We start from the raw sequence: 14,146 nt of genomic DNA, 5'->3' as shown, positions 1-14,146 counted from the left end.
TATTCACTTCTGCTGTCCTGCTGCTGAGCCTTAAAGTCATCTCAGTTCACCATGAGCTGCTGTGCTTCCTGCCTTATTATGCAGCTACACAGTGATCTCCATCCTCCCGGGGCTTGCCAAGGACATGATAGTTGCAGGGTGCTCACATGCACTTTTGTTTATCTCCAGGGGCATGCTCACTGAGGGCCAGAGGATCCTGGTTAAATCAGCCACTCTGCACAGTCATGTCCCTCACCCTGAAACTGCAAGCATTGCTGAAGATATCTGCTGTGTGCTATGGGGAAAAGAGCAAGAGCACTGACAGAAACATTACTCTTTAATGACCTTTTCATTTAGCTCTCCTATTTAAGGTAAATAAGGAACTCACCCCTTAAATGGAAAATGGAGAACATAGAAGTAAAATAAATCCCCTAAAGCAGGGAGGAGCTATGAGGTTATGCATCAATGCAGCATTTAGCAAAGCTTCACTGAAGGCACCAACTCCTGCTTATTTCCATCAGCAAAGCAGCAGCACTAAATGCCAGGGGAGAACCCCTACTCTCTTTTCATCACTGCAGGGTAGCTCAGTTTGCTCCAAACCCTGCTCTGAAGCAGCAAAGAACAGGGCACAAAACTGACTTCCAGGTGCAACTCCACTATGGAAGTCAGTCTGATATGGTCTCCTTTCTCTCAACTCTCAGAATGCCCCTTCTTACAGCAACACAATGACCTGAGGCTGCAGCAAGGCAGTTCCCACTCTGCCTTGGGCTGGGAATTATCAAAGAACTCAACCACACTCATAGAAGTCACCTCAATCTGAATTCTCCAAGTCAATGGCACAGAACTCGGAGGAGCCACTTTTCAACGAACTCTTCAAAAAGATGAAGGGCTTAGTGACCTTTGAGGGATTTGAGCCACTGGCTCCAAGGATTCTTGCAATGCACAGCAATGCTCTTGGTTGGCAGGCAAGCCTCCACTTGAGGTTACTGGTGCAGAACTGCTTCTAAATCTATTTCAGAAGTTACTGTGCTGGGTGCCAGTGGTACTCAGTGTGGGTTATGGCATAAATTCTGAAGCTCATGAGGTTACTGCTCTCTGCACAACGAGCTGTCAAACAACAGATGACTCTGCAAGCTCGGATGGGAAGCAGCGATCTTCTATCCAGCAACCTGCAATAAGGTACAAGGAAGGCACCTACTGCAGAATTTCCACAGGAGACTTGCCCATTTGTTTGCTCTCTTTCACTGCAGCTCAGTGCCTGTGTCTGGTCTGAGCACAGCAAGGCTGTGAGAGATGCCAGCAGCAGGCTCCCAGAACAGTCCCTCTGGCACCTCCTAAGGACATTGGTCTGGGGAGGGAGAAAGCATCTCCAGCTCTCCTCAGAACCACCTCAGCACGCTGCTGACTCCCTTCTGTGCCTGTGCAACAGTTTTGCTGAGGATGTGACTGCAAACACGGGAAATGTAATACATCTCAGGAGCATATTTCACCTAAATGTTCTTCAAACATTTGTTTATTGCAATTAAACATTTTAGCCTGGAATTTACACATTCCATTATTCTTATTTTCCCCCATTCAGGCTGCAGCTGTCATAATGGGAGGCTGATTTATGACTCACCTAACCAGCACTCAAATCCTTAGCACACCAAGCCCAGCATGCAAGTCAGAGCATAAACTGCTCCTAATTTACTTAGATTAACTCCGCATTTTAAGTGCCACTGCAGAAACCGCAGTTTCCCTTCCCTAAAAAGGATGGGTTCCAGAATACTCGATAAGCCAAATTTTGCAAACACAAATTTTGTAGACAGAGAAGGGCACCAAAATCCCTCCTTCAGAAGTACAGTATTAATAAAGGCTTGTAATAAATCGGCACGAGAATCAGCAAGCTCCATGCAGATTACTATGGTGACAGGCACAGAACTCGGGGATGAAAAGCTGAGGGAGATAAATGTTGGGGTTGTTTTCCCAGCCAGGAGCTGCCAAATTCTCCAGGGAGTTAAGATGAAGTAATTTGACTGTCTCAAATTAAGTGCATCACTATCGACAGAAGTTTAATAGCTCAACTCACTACAATGATTCACTGAATCCACCCAAACTGGGAAGCTCAGGAATAACACCACTTGCAGCTGTGAAAGGAGCTACTGCCCTTGAAGACCCAGGGTGTTTCCTCTGGCCAAACACCCTGACCAGCTCTGCCACGCAGTGACTGTGGCTGTAAGTGCTCAGCAGATGCTGCACACGGCTGGCTGTGGCTGCACCTGCAGCGAGTCACGCACAGAGCAGGTCGAGCATCGTGAGCCACACGCGGGATCCTGGAGGACACTCCAACTGTGTCATGCAGGTGCGGAGGTGGGAAATCCTGCTGCAAAGTGCTGAGCGTCTTCAGCTCCCTCAGGAGTCACTCAGTACACAGAAGTGCACAGGCAGAGGCAAGACATTTATTTCCCAGTGTCACAGTACTTTCCAGTTTCTGTCACTAAACTCACCAAAATTGCTTGGAGCTGAAGGACATGTATTCCTTGAGGAAGCGTACAAGCAGGTGGCCAGCATGGCCTGGGCAGTGCTGCCTGTAGCATCCTGAGTAACAGGCAGGGAGAGGGCAAAAGAACTGCAGAGCCAAGGGAAGTGAGCGACACAGGGGAGCATTTGTGTTTATCTGGATGTCTCTTCATGTTATCTGCACACAGGTTCAGTCATGGTGGGTAACAGCTGCCCAAACGTGAGGGAGCTCTGTAGCAAAGCCAGGCATCCAGCTCCACCATGCAAAGCTGTCATGAACCCCTTTAGTTTAGATGCAGCCATTTGGCTTAACACAATGGCACATCACTGAGCCTGTGAGTAGGATGGAGAGATGGAAACAGACTTACCAACACCAAGATTTGCTCACAAGGTCCATGGTTATGGGGGCATCAAACAGTCAATCCCACTTCCTTTCCCAATGATGCAGAACAAAGGCCATACCCAGCTTCAGTTTAACATGATTACAGGGACAGTGTCACCCTCCAATTACAAAGCATTCATCTGGAGAAGAAGATGGCTCTGGGACAACAGGGTTGCATGGTTCACTCGTGTATTTACTCACCTCAAGTGCAAATCTCCACCCAGGGCTAATAACTACAGAGAAACAACTGGTGTTTCCAGGATGCATTACATGTAATAAGGGGCTGTGCTGGCAGGGATGGCCTCTCTGTTTGAAGGACATGCTTCCAAAAATGACATTTCCCTAACTCAGAGGGATGATGGGCTCAAGCTGATGACAGCACCATCAGTGCAATTGCCTCCTGTCACCATCACTGAGTCACTAGAGCAGAATGGCACCTTGTAGGCAAAACGAGCATCCATAGAAGTGATTTCCTTTCCCGAGCTGGAGCCTGCCAGAAGGAATAGTAATTATCTCTCCAGCATGGAGCACAGCTGTCTGCCTGCACCCCTCCACGATGCCTGCTTTGCTCTAACCAAGATGAGTCCCTCCAGGGAAGCCTTATTTCTTACTTGTAGAGTAGGTGGAAATGATGTGATTGCACATCCATGGCATTTATGCAGACCTCCCATATCCAGGAATCAGCTTTACAGGGTTGTTACTACAAGTCTGAGGTAAGGGGCAGAGAAATTAGTCATATAAAGCATTGAAAAGTGGGGGGTGCCACATGGAATCACTGCTACATCTCGGTGGATGGTCTTAGGACAGCCTATGGATGTTAGAAAGTAAAGAAGTCACCCTGCAGCTCACCCACTCTCCAAGATCTGGATCCCATGTGACAGCCAGCTAAGGTCAACAGCTCAAGGATAATGAGGTATGAAGTTGTGGATGAGTTTTCCCAGAAGGCAAACACCAAACTAATGTACATGACACATGAGCTACCCACTCTGCACAAACACCAAGGACAAAACAGCCATCACAGCACTGCAGGGCCAAAGAGGAACCAAAAGATCACTGCAGGTGAAACAGTGGGACAAAAAGTGGATGAGAACTGATGGCCCACCTGCCACGAGGTATTTTGGCACAGAATTGCTGACTACTTCTGAGTAAAACTCTCTAGCTGAATATTTTGCTGAAAAGTTCAGAATAAGAGTAGATAAAGCTACATACAAACTCCATCTCACTAACAGAAAAAAAAAAGAGGTCTGAAAAGAGTGCAATTTTTCTTTTTTTTTTCTTTGGACATCATATTTTCTTTGGAAATGTAACAAAAAAATGTTAACAGAGCCAGAGATTAAACCTGAAGTTTCATTTTAAGTACAATGAAATACTGCATTGAGTCTGAATCCTCTTCTCCCCAGAAACTTCTTTTCTTTGACCACAGAACTAAAAAAACCCAATTCTTCATACAGTTCACTGCCACGTTTGTCTTTGCCTCCCCCAGGATGCGTTTTATGTTGCTTTGTTGATCCAGTGTGTTTTAGCAGCAAACAAAATTTCAAAACATTTCCCTTTCAAGAGCAATTTTCTACACCTGTATTGACTACAGCTCTGATAATAAAACCAAAGCCAGGCAGGAACAAAAGGCATACAGAAGAGATGTAGTGCTGTTCCAGAATTTATGCAGGATAAGCTTTTTCAGGTAAAGGAATTAAAAAAATTAGAAATTTAATGCAAAATAAGTTGTAGCTACAGCTCCTAAGCTGTCATTTTCCAGCACAGTCAATGCCTTGGCTACTGAAGGTTAAAGCCTGCTCATAAGTATGGATAGCAGAGCATACAAAATGTATTATTTATTTTGAGGAACACCCTGCAATTATTCTTGACATATTGTGTAATTAGCCAAAATTACAGCATATTCACCGAGAGTGAAACGGAGGATAGCATAAATATTATGTGTGAGCCCACAGCCACCGAGCACATTTCATCTGGGTGCAGATGTCTCTCAGGAACCAACCAAGCATGGTTCTCCCTGGCCCCATGGGCTGTGCCAGCTCCTGAGCCAACACCCACAAAGGGGAAACATGGGGAGTAAAATGCTGATTTTCCCCATGCCAGCAACGGGAGCTCAGGAGCTGCGTGAGGATTTAACAAATGGGAACACCCACACTGCACAGCTTTCAGGATGACTGAGCCTAAAGCTCATAGCAGAGAAGAAGGGGTATATTCCCACATATGTTATGCTAACAGAGGTGGAAAAGAGAGCCTGGAGGATGTCTGCAGAAGCTGCTTGCTTTGCTGCCTCGAACTGACAGGAGGAGAGACTGAAAAGCAGCAATGTCCTCTTTGCCATTATTGCAGCACCTCTTGGCCTGCAGCTTCCCAGAGAGAAGGGTTCCTACAGAGCTGCATGTCAGACCCATCCTAAGAACTTGTTTGACGGATCAGAAATCCTGGGGAATGTTGTGGCAGTGCTCTGCCATGTGTACAGTTAGAAAGATTTTATTTTGTTCTCTTGACTCCAAAATGCAATTTAAAACTTGGTCGCTGTTTATCAGATTTCTTCCTGGTTCCTACAGAGATGTGGTTTGGATATTAGGACATTCTACCCAGAATTTTCTCTGTGGGAGGATACAAGAAACAAGTTTAAGAACATCCTTCTAAAGAAGGCACATCTGGAATCAGTGCAGGACTGAAGCTGGACTACTCAACAGTGATGGTCCCTTTCAGCCCTGCTGCTGGGTGACCATGACTTGGTGGCATCAGCACATTCTGTACTCTGAGTTTTTGAGAGACTCCACAATAGAGTCTCCACCTCTGCTCACCTTGAGGTGCCCCATGCAAGGCACCTCATCACTAACAGTGCTCATGAGCAGGGCAGACACCATCCCTGCTGTTCAGGCCTACCGCAGTGCTGGGATTTATGCTGTTCTCAGATGCTAAATCTTTCCACTTCCCCCATCAATCCAGCAGGACTGAAATATTGCAGAAACACCAAGAAGTCCCTCACATGAACAAAACATACTATGGAAACAACCACATAAAAATTCCACTCTGCTCTGAATGCCTAGAATAGTAAAATCATTAAAACAGAAAATGGACAGAACATACTACCAACAAGCAGTGAGGAGAAATCAATCACTCCAGATCCTATCAGTCTTGGGGAAGGTACCTGGTCCTACCAACACCAGCTCACAGAAGTGCCCTATGTTGTCATCTTATTGTAGGGGTTCCATACTGTTGTCTCCTTACCACAAAAGTTGCATAACTCCTTGGGATTTCTCATGGGCAACTCCTCAGAGCACTGACTCTTTCTTCCTCACAAAGCAGCCACTGACTCCAGTTCCCTTCTCACCCAGCCACCCCACTCTTTTATAGCACTCTCTTTCTCATTGGTCACAGCTGTGGCCTGTTAAAGCCAGGCTGTTCCTAATCTTTGATAATTGGCCCAGCTGCAATTCCTTAGGGGTAAGATTACTTTCTACACTATCTTTATTTTCTGATATTCTATCCCCCTATAGCCCTGGATAATCACTGGATAACAACTCAGGGAAAAATCTGGGTCCCAGTGTCATTCTGCAAGCTTTAAATAGTGCTAAGTGATAACATCCTCTTTTGCTACAGCATTCCTCAAGCAATCTTACAGCATTTTCCAATGGGATGAGCACGTGAAACTCCTTTAACAGGTAATGAGCCTGTGATGTGGAAGAAATTAAAGCTTGAATCAGTCGAGCTGTATTACAAGAATATTTTTTGCTCACTGCACTAGTGCAGTTTAAGCATTTCTGTAGCACTCTGGAAGCATTTTTTACTCAAAACCATTATAAATTTCAACAAATCTTATACAACACCCAAATGCATAATGAAAATGTGCTGCTTATGCCATTCTGAAACATTATACTTCAAAGAGCAAGATCATGCTAAAAATGGCCAAAATTCCACCGTATGACTTGAAGTTCTTTCCTTTTGCTTTGTGAAAATATACCTTTTTTAATCTGCATAATGATTTTAATTTTCCATTAGAGCCAAAGGTTTCCTTCAAACTAATGAAAACGCTCCAGGTGTGAGAAAGTGATCATCCACTTTGTTCAATCTAAAGCTCTGTTTTAAATAACGATGATGTTTTATTGCTCATGTCTCAGCACAAACACCTCATTTTTGGTATCAAGCAGCTCTCAGGATTCCAGTGAGACAGGCAGGTTCACCTGCCACCCAACTGCCATCTCAGAAGAGAGCTGAAATCAGTGAGCTCCCTCCCCAGGGATGCATGTGCTGAGGATGACAGAGTGCAGATGGAGGGAAAACAGAAAATCTGCCTCTCCAACAGGTTTCTGAACAAAGCTCCTGCTCCCCCAGCTGCTCAGGAGTGCTCAGAAACCTCTAAAACTTCACTTGGTGCTTGCTAAACATTCGAGAGCTGCTATGGAGCTGAGGCTCTAAAATCTTAGAATTTATTTAATAGAAAGTAGAGTAGAAGAAGAAACAGGAAGGAAAATAGAAGAAGAAATCTTTATGGAAGCAAGGAGGGTAGGAGTGGCACGGAATGAAATGAAATGAAAGCCAAAAGAAACGTTTAGAAATGTTTCAGTACTGATGCTGTGTGGCTGCCAGCAGGCAGAGCCCATACTGATGAGCAGCACACCTGACTGTGAAGGCCAGCACAGAATTACTGGTTACACCCCACGCTCTGCCAGCCCTTTTAGCCCAGTAACAGACAATCCCTGCCAGAGTGTGATGCTGATCACCACAGAATGAGCGCAGGGATGGCTGCAGATCGATACCGGAGGCAGCCAGTGACTCACCCCAGCTCCAGTTACAGGAGCTGTGCCAGAAAACCACCAGCTACAGGGCAGGTGGATGGTCCAGGCCCCTCACCCGCCAGCATCTGATCCCTGCATCTCCTGCAGCCCAGGGGCTCCCAAGACCCCAGGGAACCCTTCAGCACCCAACCCTAAGCTGGGTGCTGGAAGCCAAAACCAGCTGTCTTTTTGCTAATTTCTACTGCTTCTCAATGTTCTGGAAAATGTGGAATGGCTTTTTGCAGCCTGGCCTCATTTGCAGCAGACCCATCCACTTGACCTTTTGCAAACAGTTTTGCTTTGGGGGATGAATGAAATGTATTTATTTGGCAGCTGAGGAAACATGGGTGGCAACCGCTAAGCAAAGAAACTATCTGTGCAGCCAACAAGGGAGGAGACAGCCAACGATGCTATTCTAGATAAATATCAATTAAGTGAGCATGTTCTATTAACCCCAGGACCTCTCTTTTCTTCCTTCATTCCAATCCAAAATGCTTAAGTATCTCAAGAAAGGAACATTTGAGGGGGGTTTTATCTTTATCAAAACTGCAATCAGGTTTCAGCTGGAGAAGAGGCACAAGTAACAGAATTACATTGCCTCTCTGTGGTTATTTTGCCAGTTCACAGCATGAAGCTGTCCACTGGATGTAACACATGCCCTTAACAGAGCAGGCTGCTGGAGGGAAGGTGAGACAGGAGTGCACAGAGCACTCCACAGATGCTGCTGTGGGATGTGAGAGAATGTGGGATGTAAGAGGATGTGGGATGCTCTCCACCACTGCAGTGGCTGTACCTAGCCCTGGATCTTCACCCTCATGTACAGCCCTCTCCATGAGAGGCAACCAGCCATTTTCTGACATCTATCACTGAAGGTGCACACTTCAAACAAGAACTATTGTGCTGAAAAGGTCCCAGGAAGAAAGATGGGGAAGACAGGCAGGTGACAGCTGACCTGCTCCTCTCCTTTTACCACAGCTGCCCACCTTCTGGCCAGTGAAGTGCCAGAGGTCCACAGCTAAGGTTCCTCTTCAGGAACACAGCAGGGCCAGTCGAGCATCATTGGAAATCGAGTTTGTTTTTGTGCTTGGTAAAACTGAAGGAGGAGGGGGCACTGATGCAAGTCAGATGGGATTGCACAAAATTCCACCTCCCACACAAAACTTCAGGTACAACAGGTGCACATGCTGCCAAGACAAGAGGAGCTGCTACTGCTACCTCCCGCTTGCTATTGAGCACAAGAGCTCAACAGTCTTCCAAACTTAGAGCTCTGCCTAAAGCTGCAGAAGCCCAAGCAGCATCTCCTCAGTGGATACCCCAGCACAGAGGAACAGTCAGCTCCTCATGACAAACCCAAAGCCACAGAGCAGATGCAGCAACACAGCTGCACAGACCCCTTCTGTGATGCTGCTGCTTCCAGCATTAACTTTCATCTCCTGGTGCAGCGCACTCCACAGGGAAAGGGCAGAGAGCAGAAATGCCCAGAGGTGCTGCACGGAGCCTCATCATACCAGCAACCAGCCATAGCTCCTCCCAGAAGACTGGAATGGCTCAGGACTCAGGTCACCACCCTGCCTCCAGGTTTGTGGCCTTGTGTCTCTGTCACCTTTAGCCAGGGCATTCTGGAATGAACACAGGACAGAAGAGGTGTTTGAGAAGTGCCAGCTTGCATCCAGGTGCATTTTCTCAGCAGCCACATAAGCTCCATCAGAGTGTCAGAAAGCCTCATTTCAGTGCTGGGAACGAGCACAGTTACTTGTCTGAGCTGCAGCGTGGGGGCTGGAAAACCAAAGTGAGTGGTCTGCCTGAACAGTGAATCCCACAGTCGTGTTCCACAGCTCTCAAGAAAGATGCCTTCTGCTTTACCATTTTAGAAATGTGTTGTAGCTGCTATTTTCAGAGGTACTGTTAAGAAGCTGCAGCCCTACAGCCCTGTGACCATGCTGCACAAACTCAGTCTCCGCACTGACTCCCTCAAAGCACAAAACCCCAGTTCCTGCAAGCTGGAAGAGAGGCACCCATGAGTGCATCCATGGTTCTCCTACAGCTTCTAAGAGAGATGCAAAGTAAAACCAGGCTCTGGAAAGGCTGAGTTATTTCAGGATTCTGCTACATGTCAGAAGAGGGCGAAGATAAAATAGGTGTAGTAGCTTACTCCATGCTCAGAAAGGATAATACATAAACATGGAAAATCTTGTGTTAGCTGGGGAATAGAGATGAGCCACATACTAAACAGGAGAACAGAGTACAAAAGGGTTGCTCCCCAACAGACTGCAGCAAGTACAGCCCAGGCACAGAGAAGATTACTTCAGTACAGGTCACTTCTCAAAACATTTCCAAGATCAAGACAATAATAATGCAGTCATGGCAATGACACTATGACAGAACATACAGAAACGTATCTGCATTCAATGATTAGTCTTTATTTAAAAATTAGTTCTTTGGAGCTGCTTTCTCTGACCTGTTCTTGTCTGTGTTCTTGGTCACCTTCTGCCAAGCCATGGAGCTTGCAAATATGAAAGGGATATCAATCTCTTACATGTTTTGCTTGACAAAATTCTTCCTTTAATTTTAATAACAAATCACTGTGCAGGAGCAGAAAAATCTCAGAAGCAATATGCATATGACTGTTCAGAAGGATAGATCAAATGAGACAAATGGGGATGAAACAAACACCTACCTGGCCACTGTGGTTCATGGTAGTCCTTTTTGGGGAGGGGAAGGAAGGAAAGCGATAAGCCCAACTGCATTTGCACTTGCTCCCCACCACAGTGAGACTCCTGATTATGTTTGTCTCTCAGACAGCCTCATCAGCTCCCATGGCAGCTCTGCTCTCCTCACTGCCCAAGTCAAGCTGATGATTGTTCTGGTTAAAAGGTAATTTATCTGTTAAAATATGAAGTAACTGGTCTACTGGAATCATTCTAAATTTGTGTTGAATTCAACAAAGCAAGTAAGGAAGAAAGAAAAACTTGTCTCCATGTTGGTATTTTTTTGGAACTCAAGTTTTTGGGTTTATATTTCAAATGAACATTTCATTTAGACTACCTGAAAGTTAAAGACGGAATCATATCAGAATCTTCTAAATGAAATTGCACCATTTATCCCCCCCCCCAAAAAACCCCAACAGTTGTATCAGTCAACAATAAATTGATTTATATGGATCTTTTATGGTGAAGGGAAATAATCACTCACAAACCACTTTTTGCCCTGACTCTCCCATTTGGCCGGTGACGGAAGAATCAATCATTTGTATTGATCTAATGGTGAGCCTCTGCTGGCTAACAATTTCCACTGCTCTCACAAGCACAGCTACCCCTGAGGCCATGGGGACAGAAGATATCCATCCCTCTCAGAGCTTGGATAACTTCCATGGATTTTCTTGGCATCAAGCATACTCAGTCCAGAACTAGTCCGATGCGGCTTAGTGACTGACATGCTCACCCATAAGCTGTGCTGGGATGCAGGCTGGCAGCTGAGTTTTCCATGCTCTGGAGAAAGCCAGGAACCTGCAGCTCTCCCCCAGACTTTAGGCACTGAGAGCTCAGAGCTGCTATCTGACACGGAGCACAGCCATGCACCGTGACACCACCACATCTGCAAGTGACAAATGTGTGTGATACCACCCCCGGGCATCAGCTGGGTAAAATGAAACCCATCAGCCAAGCTGAGCCGTCATCGGCAGCAGGGAGCCTCTTCCTCCCTCCTGGTTATGTTGGCATTCATTAGCATGGGTGGTGCAGAAGGAGCTGACAGCACTGCCCCACCAAGGAGGATGCATGCCCTCAGTGTTGTGCCCTTCCCCTTGGTGTTATCCAGGCTCATGTCTGCCTGGAGACTTGCCATCCATGCCCTCATCTCAGCTAGGACTTCTAGGAGCTCTTGCTGTCCAGGTGATGTCACATTTGCAGCCATTTCCATTCCTGTCAGCCACTTCTTTTATAGAGAACACAGCACCAAATTCTGCAGAGGAGCAGGCAGAAGAATGTGATGGACCCCACTTGGCTGGGCACACACCCAGACATGCATGGACACACAGAGAAGGGCTGGGATCCAGGTGGAATTCTCTCCTGCAGAGAGCAGCTATGCCCTGGGTAATGCAGCCAGCATTCAGACAGTGGCAACAAAGTGGACAAATCCCACAGGTTGGGCAGGTATTACAGCTGCTCTGAGATGCACTACTCCACAAAAGCAGGCAAGGACTATGAGCTAAAAGGGTGGTTTTTACCCTGAGCTTCAATCATCATTTTCACCCTGCATGAAATCAGAAAGGACTTTAGGATTTAAGTCAGGGAATTTAACAGCTTGCAGATGACAGACTTCTCAAATGCTTTAAATGAATCTCTGAATGAACAAAGTCCTTCTATGTCCTTCAACTAAAGTTGCCCTTATATTTTACTTATACTGCTGCAAAAATATCTACATTCATATATTTTAAGTTCCAAATCACTATTTATTATTCAAAATGAGAAATACAGCAAATGGAAAACATGGTTTAAGTTACTGCTTTTTTCCTATATGCAAGCCATTTCCTTCACTTTGGAAGAAGTCTTTATATATCCTTAAGGAAAAGTATCTTCCCCTGAAAGAGCACAAAATATGTACCAGACAGGGAAAAAAGGGAATTTAAAAAACTTTTTTTTTTTTTTCCCTGGGGTGAAAAACCTGTTTGAGAATGAGCTCTGCATTCTGAGCTGGTAACTCACCTATAAAAGCAACATCTGAGAGGACTGAGACAATGCTACACAGTGCGTGGTATCACCTGACCCAAACCATTCAAACATGATTTCCCCAAATAATAACACCCTTTCAGTGGGCTTCACTTGGATGAAATTTCTAGCAATCCCCACAGACATTGTGCCTGATGCTCTAGCCTGTTTCCCTTGGTGCAAGGCTGCCAAACTGCTCAGCTTTGCTGTTCAGCGGCCATGGCATGATGGAAGGCCACCTCTGGGGTGAGCTCTGCCTGAGAAGATGGCTGGTGAAGCAACAGTGACAGCTTTCACAAACAAGCTGAACCCACCAGCCCAGGCTTTTCAGACTGCTATAAAACAGGCTGAAGGAGGGACACGCTTGGATGCTTTAATTCAGACACAAAGGGGATGAAAGTACTTGGTTCAACTCTTTGTTGGCAGGGAAGTCATTTGGAGAGAGCTCCTTGTCTCATCTCCTGCACTCAACTCTTGGATCCATCAGTCCCTGAGGAAGAATCCACCTCTTGAACCTACACTGACAAGCCATGCCATACAATAATTTCTTTCGAATCCTCTATCAAGTCACTATGGTTCAGAGCAAAATATATAATTTATAGATGCACAATTGCAGCAAATGACCTGTATTAACTCACAATAATGGGATTAAGCCCATGTGTCCAAATGTTCAGTTTAGTCCACAACACTCAGTGTCCTCATTTGGCCCATCTTAAACTAGTAAGTCATCTTGGAGCAAAATACATCCAAGAGCTCTAAAAGTACACAGTGTGCATGTGAGACAGCTGCCTTTGCCCATTGAAAAGACAGACAAAATTAGTTCTCATTTTACAACACAGTTCCTATTGGAACCAACAAATGAGATGTTTCTGCAGTCTGTTTTCCCCAGGAGCAGATAGCTTTGATTACACAAGATATCCCTGCATGGATCTGGTTCCCCATAGCTTGCCAAAACCTCCGACGACTCATGTCCAGTATGCGAGACTCAGCTGCTCCAGGGTGCAAATTCTACCTTCCTATACAAGAGCAGGAGTATGTCACTCTCACTTCACACAGGTGGAAAGTGGAGCACAAGGTGCCAAGCAACTTTGCTCACCCACGTCTTTACTGAATATTTTAGTTACAGCACTGTTTGCATATTAAAACATGTATTAAACAGCTTACTTAATCAATGTAAGCTCACACAGTTACTTTGCAGAAGCAAAGAGCAAAGGGAACATGAACCTCCACTGGAGCTGTATCTGTGTAACGTGCAAGCTGCAGCTCCACCACTGCTGCATCCTGAGCTCAGTGGCAGCAGGACCCAAAGTGTGGCTTGCTGGTCCCAGCACTGGGAATTACGTCTCTGTGTCAGGTAACTGCTCCATAGCTGGAGTTGGTCTCACCTTCTGTAACATGGGAGGAATCCTCTCCATTTGGTAGAGCTTGTTGAGTGCAATAGATTAAAACCACTCTGTAAATTCGAAGTATTTTGACAGTTACTCCCCATAGTCATAGGACAAGGTCATGTTTAAAAAGGTAAGGAGAGATCCCCTGGCACTGTATCATCACCAAATACAACTGTACCTCTTGAACAGGGGTGTTCCTCTCATTCCCTTCAGTGACTTGCAAACAACTGAAGCAGCATATCATTAAGTACACATAATCACTAGGGTTGTGGGTCACTGCACAATGTATGCACATTTCTTCAAACCACTTTCAATTCATTTGCATGTCATTTTCTGTGCAGAACCTGTATTCTGAAATGAGCACGTTATCTGGGGGCACAGTACACTCCCCTGAATAAACAATGGCAGCAGCAG

The 14,146-nt window shown here is 45.7% G+C and overlaps 1 protein-coding gene across 4 annotated transcripts in view; it reads right to left on the bottom strand.

Annotated features, from left to right (window-relative positions):
• FGF12 (fibroblast growth factor 12) overlaps positions 1 to 14,146 on the bottom strand; it is a 218,723-nt gene that overhangs the window by 81,651 nt on the left and 122,926 nt on the right. Inside the window, exon 1 of one of the 4 annotated variants that reach the window (XM_064720752.1) lies at positions 6,092 to 6,199. The exons of the other annotated variants lie outside the window; for them this stretch is intronic. Within the exon in view, the coding sequence (XP_064576822.1) occupies positions 6,092 to 6,125 (34 nt within the window). The 5' untranslated portion in view covers positions 6,126 to 6,199. Of the gene's footprint in view, positions 1 to 6,091; positions 6,200 to 14,146 lie in introns of those variants that run through there. 4 annotated transcript variants of the gene reach the window in all.

Source organism: Zonotrichia leucophrys, chromosome 9 (genome assembly GCF_028769735.1).
Source record: "Zonotrichia leucophrys gambelii isolate GWCS_2022_RI chromosome 9, RI_Zleu_2.0, whole genome shotgun sequence".
NCBI lineage: Eukaryota > Metazoa > Chordata > Aves > Passeriformes > Passerellidae > Zonotrichia > Zonotrichia leucophrys.
The sequence above is the reverse complement of the archived record's forward strand: the minus strand, read 5'-3'. Positions and strand labels throughout refer to the sequence as shown.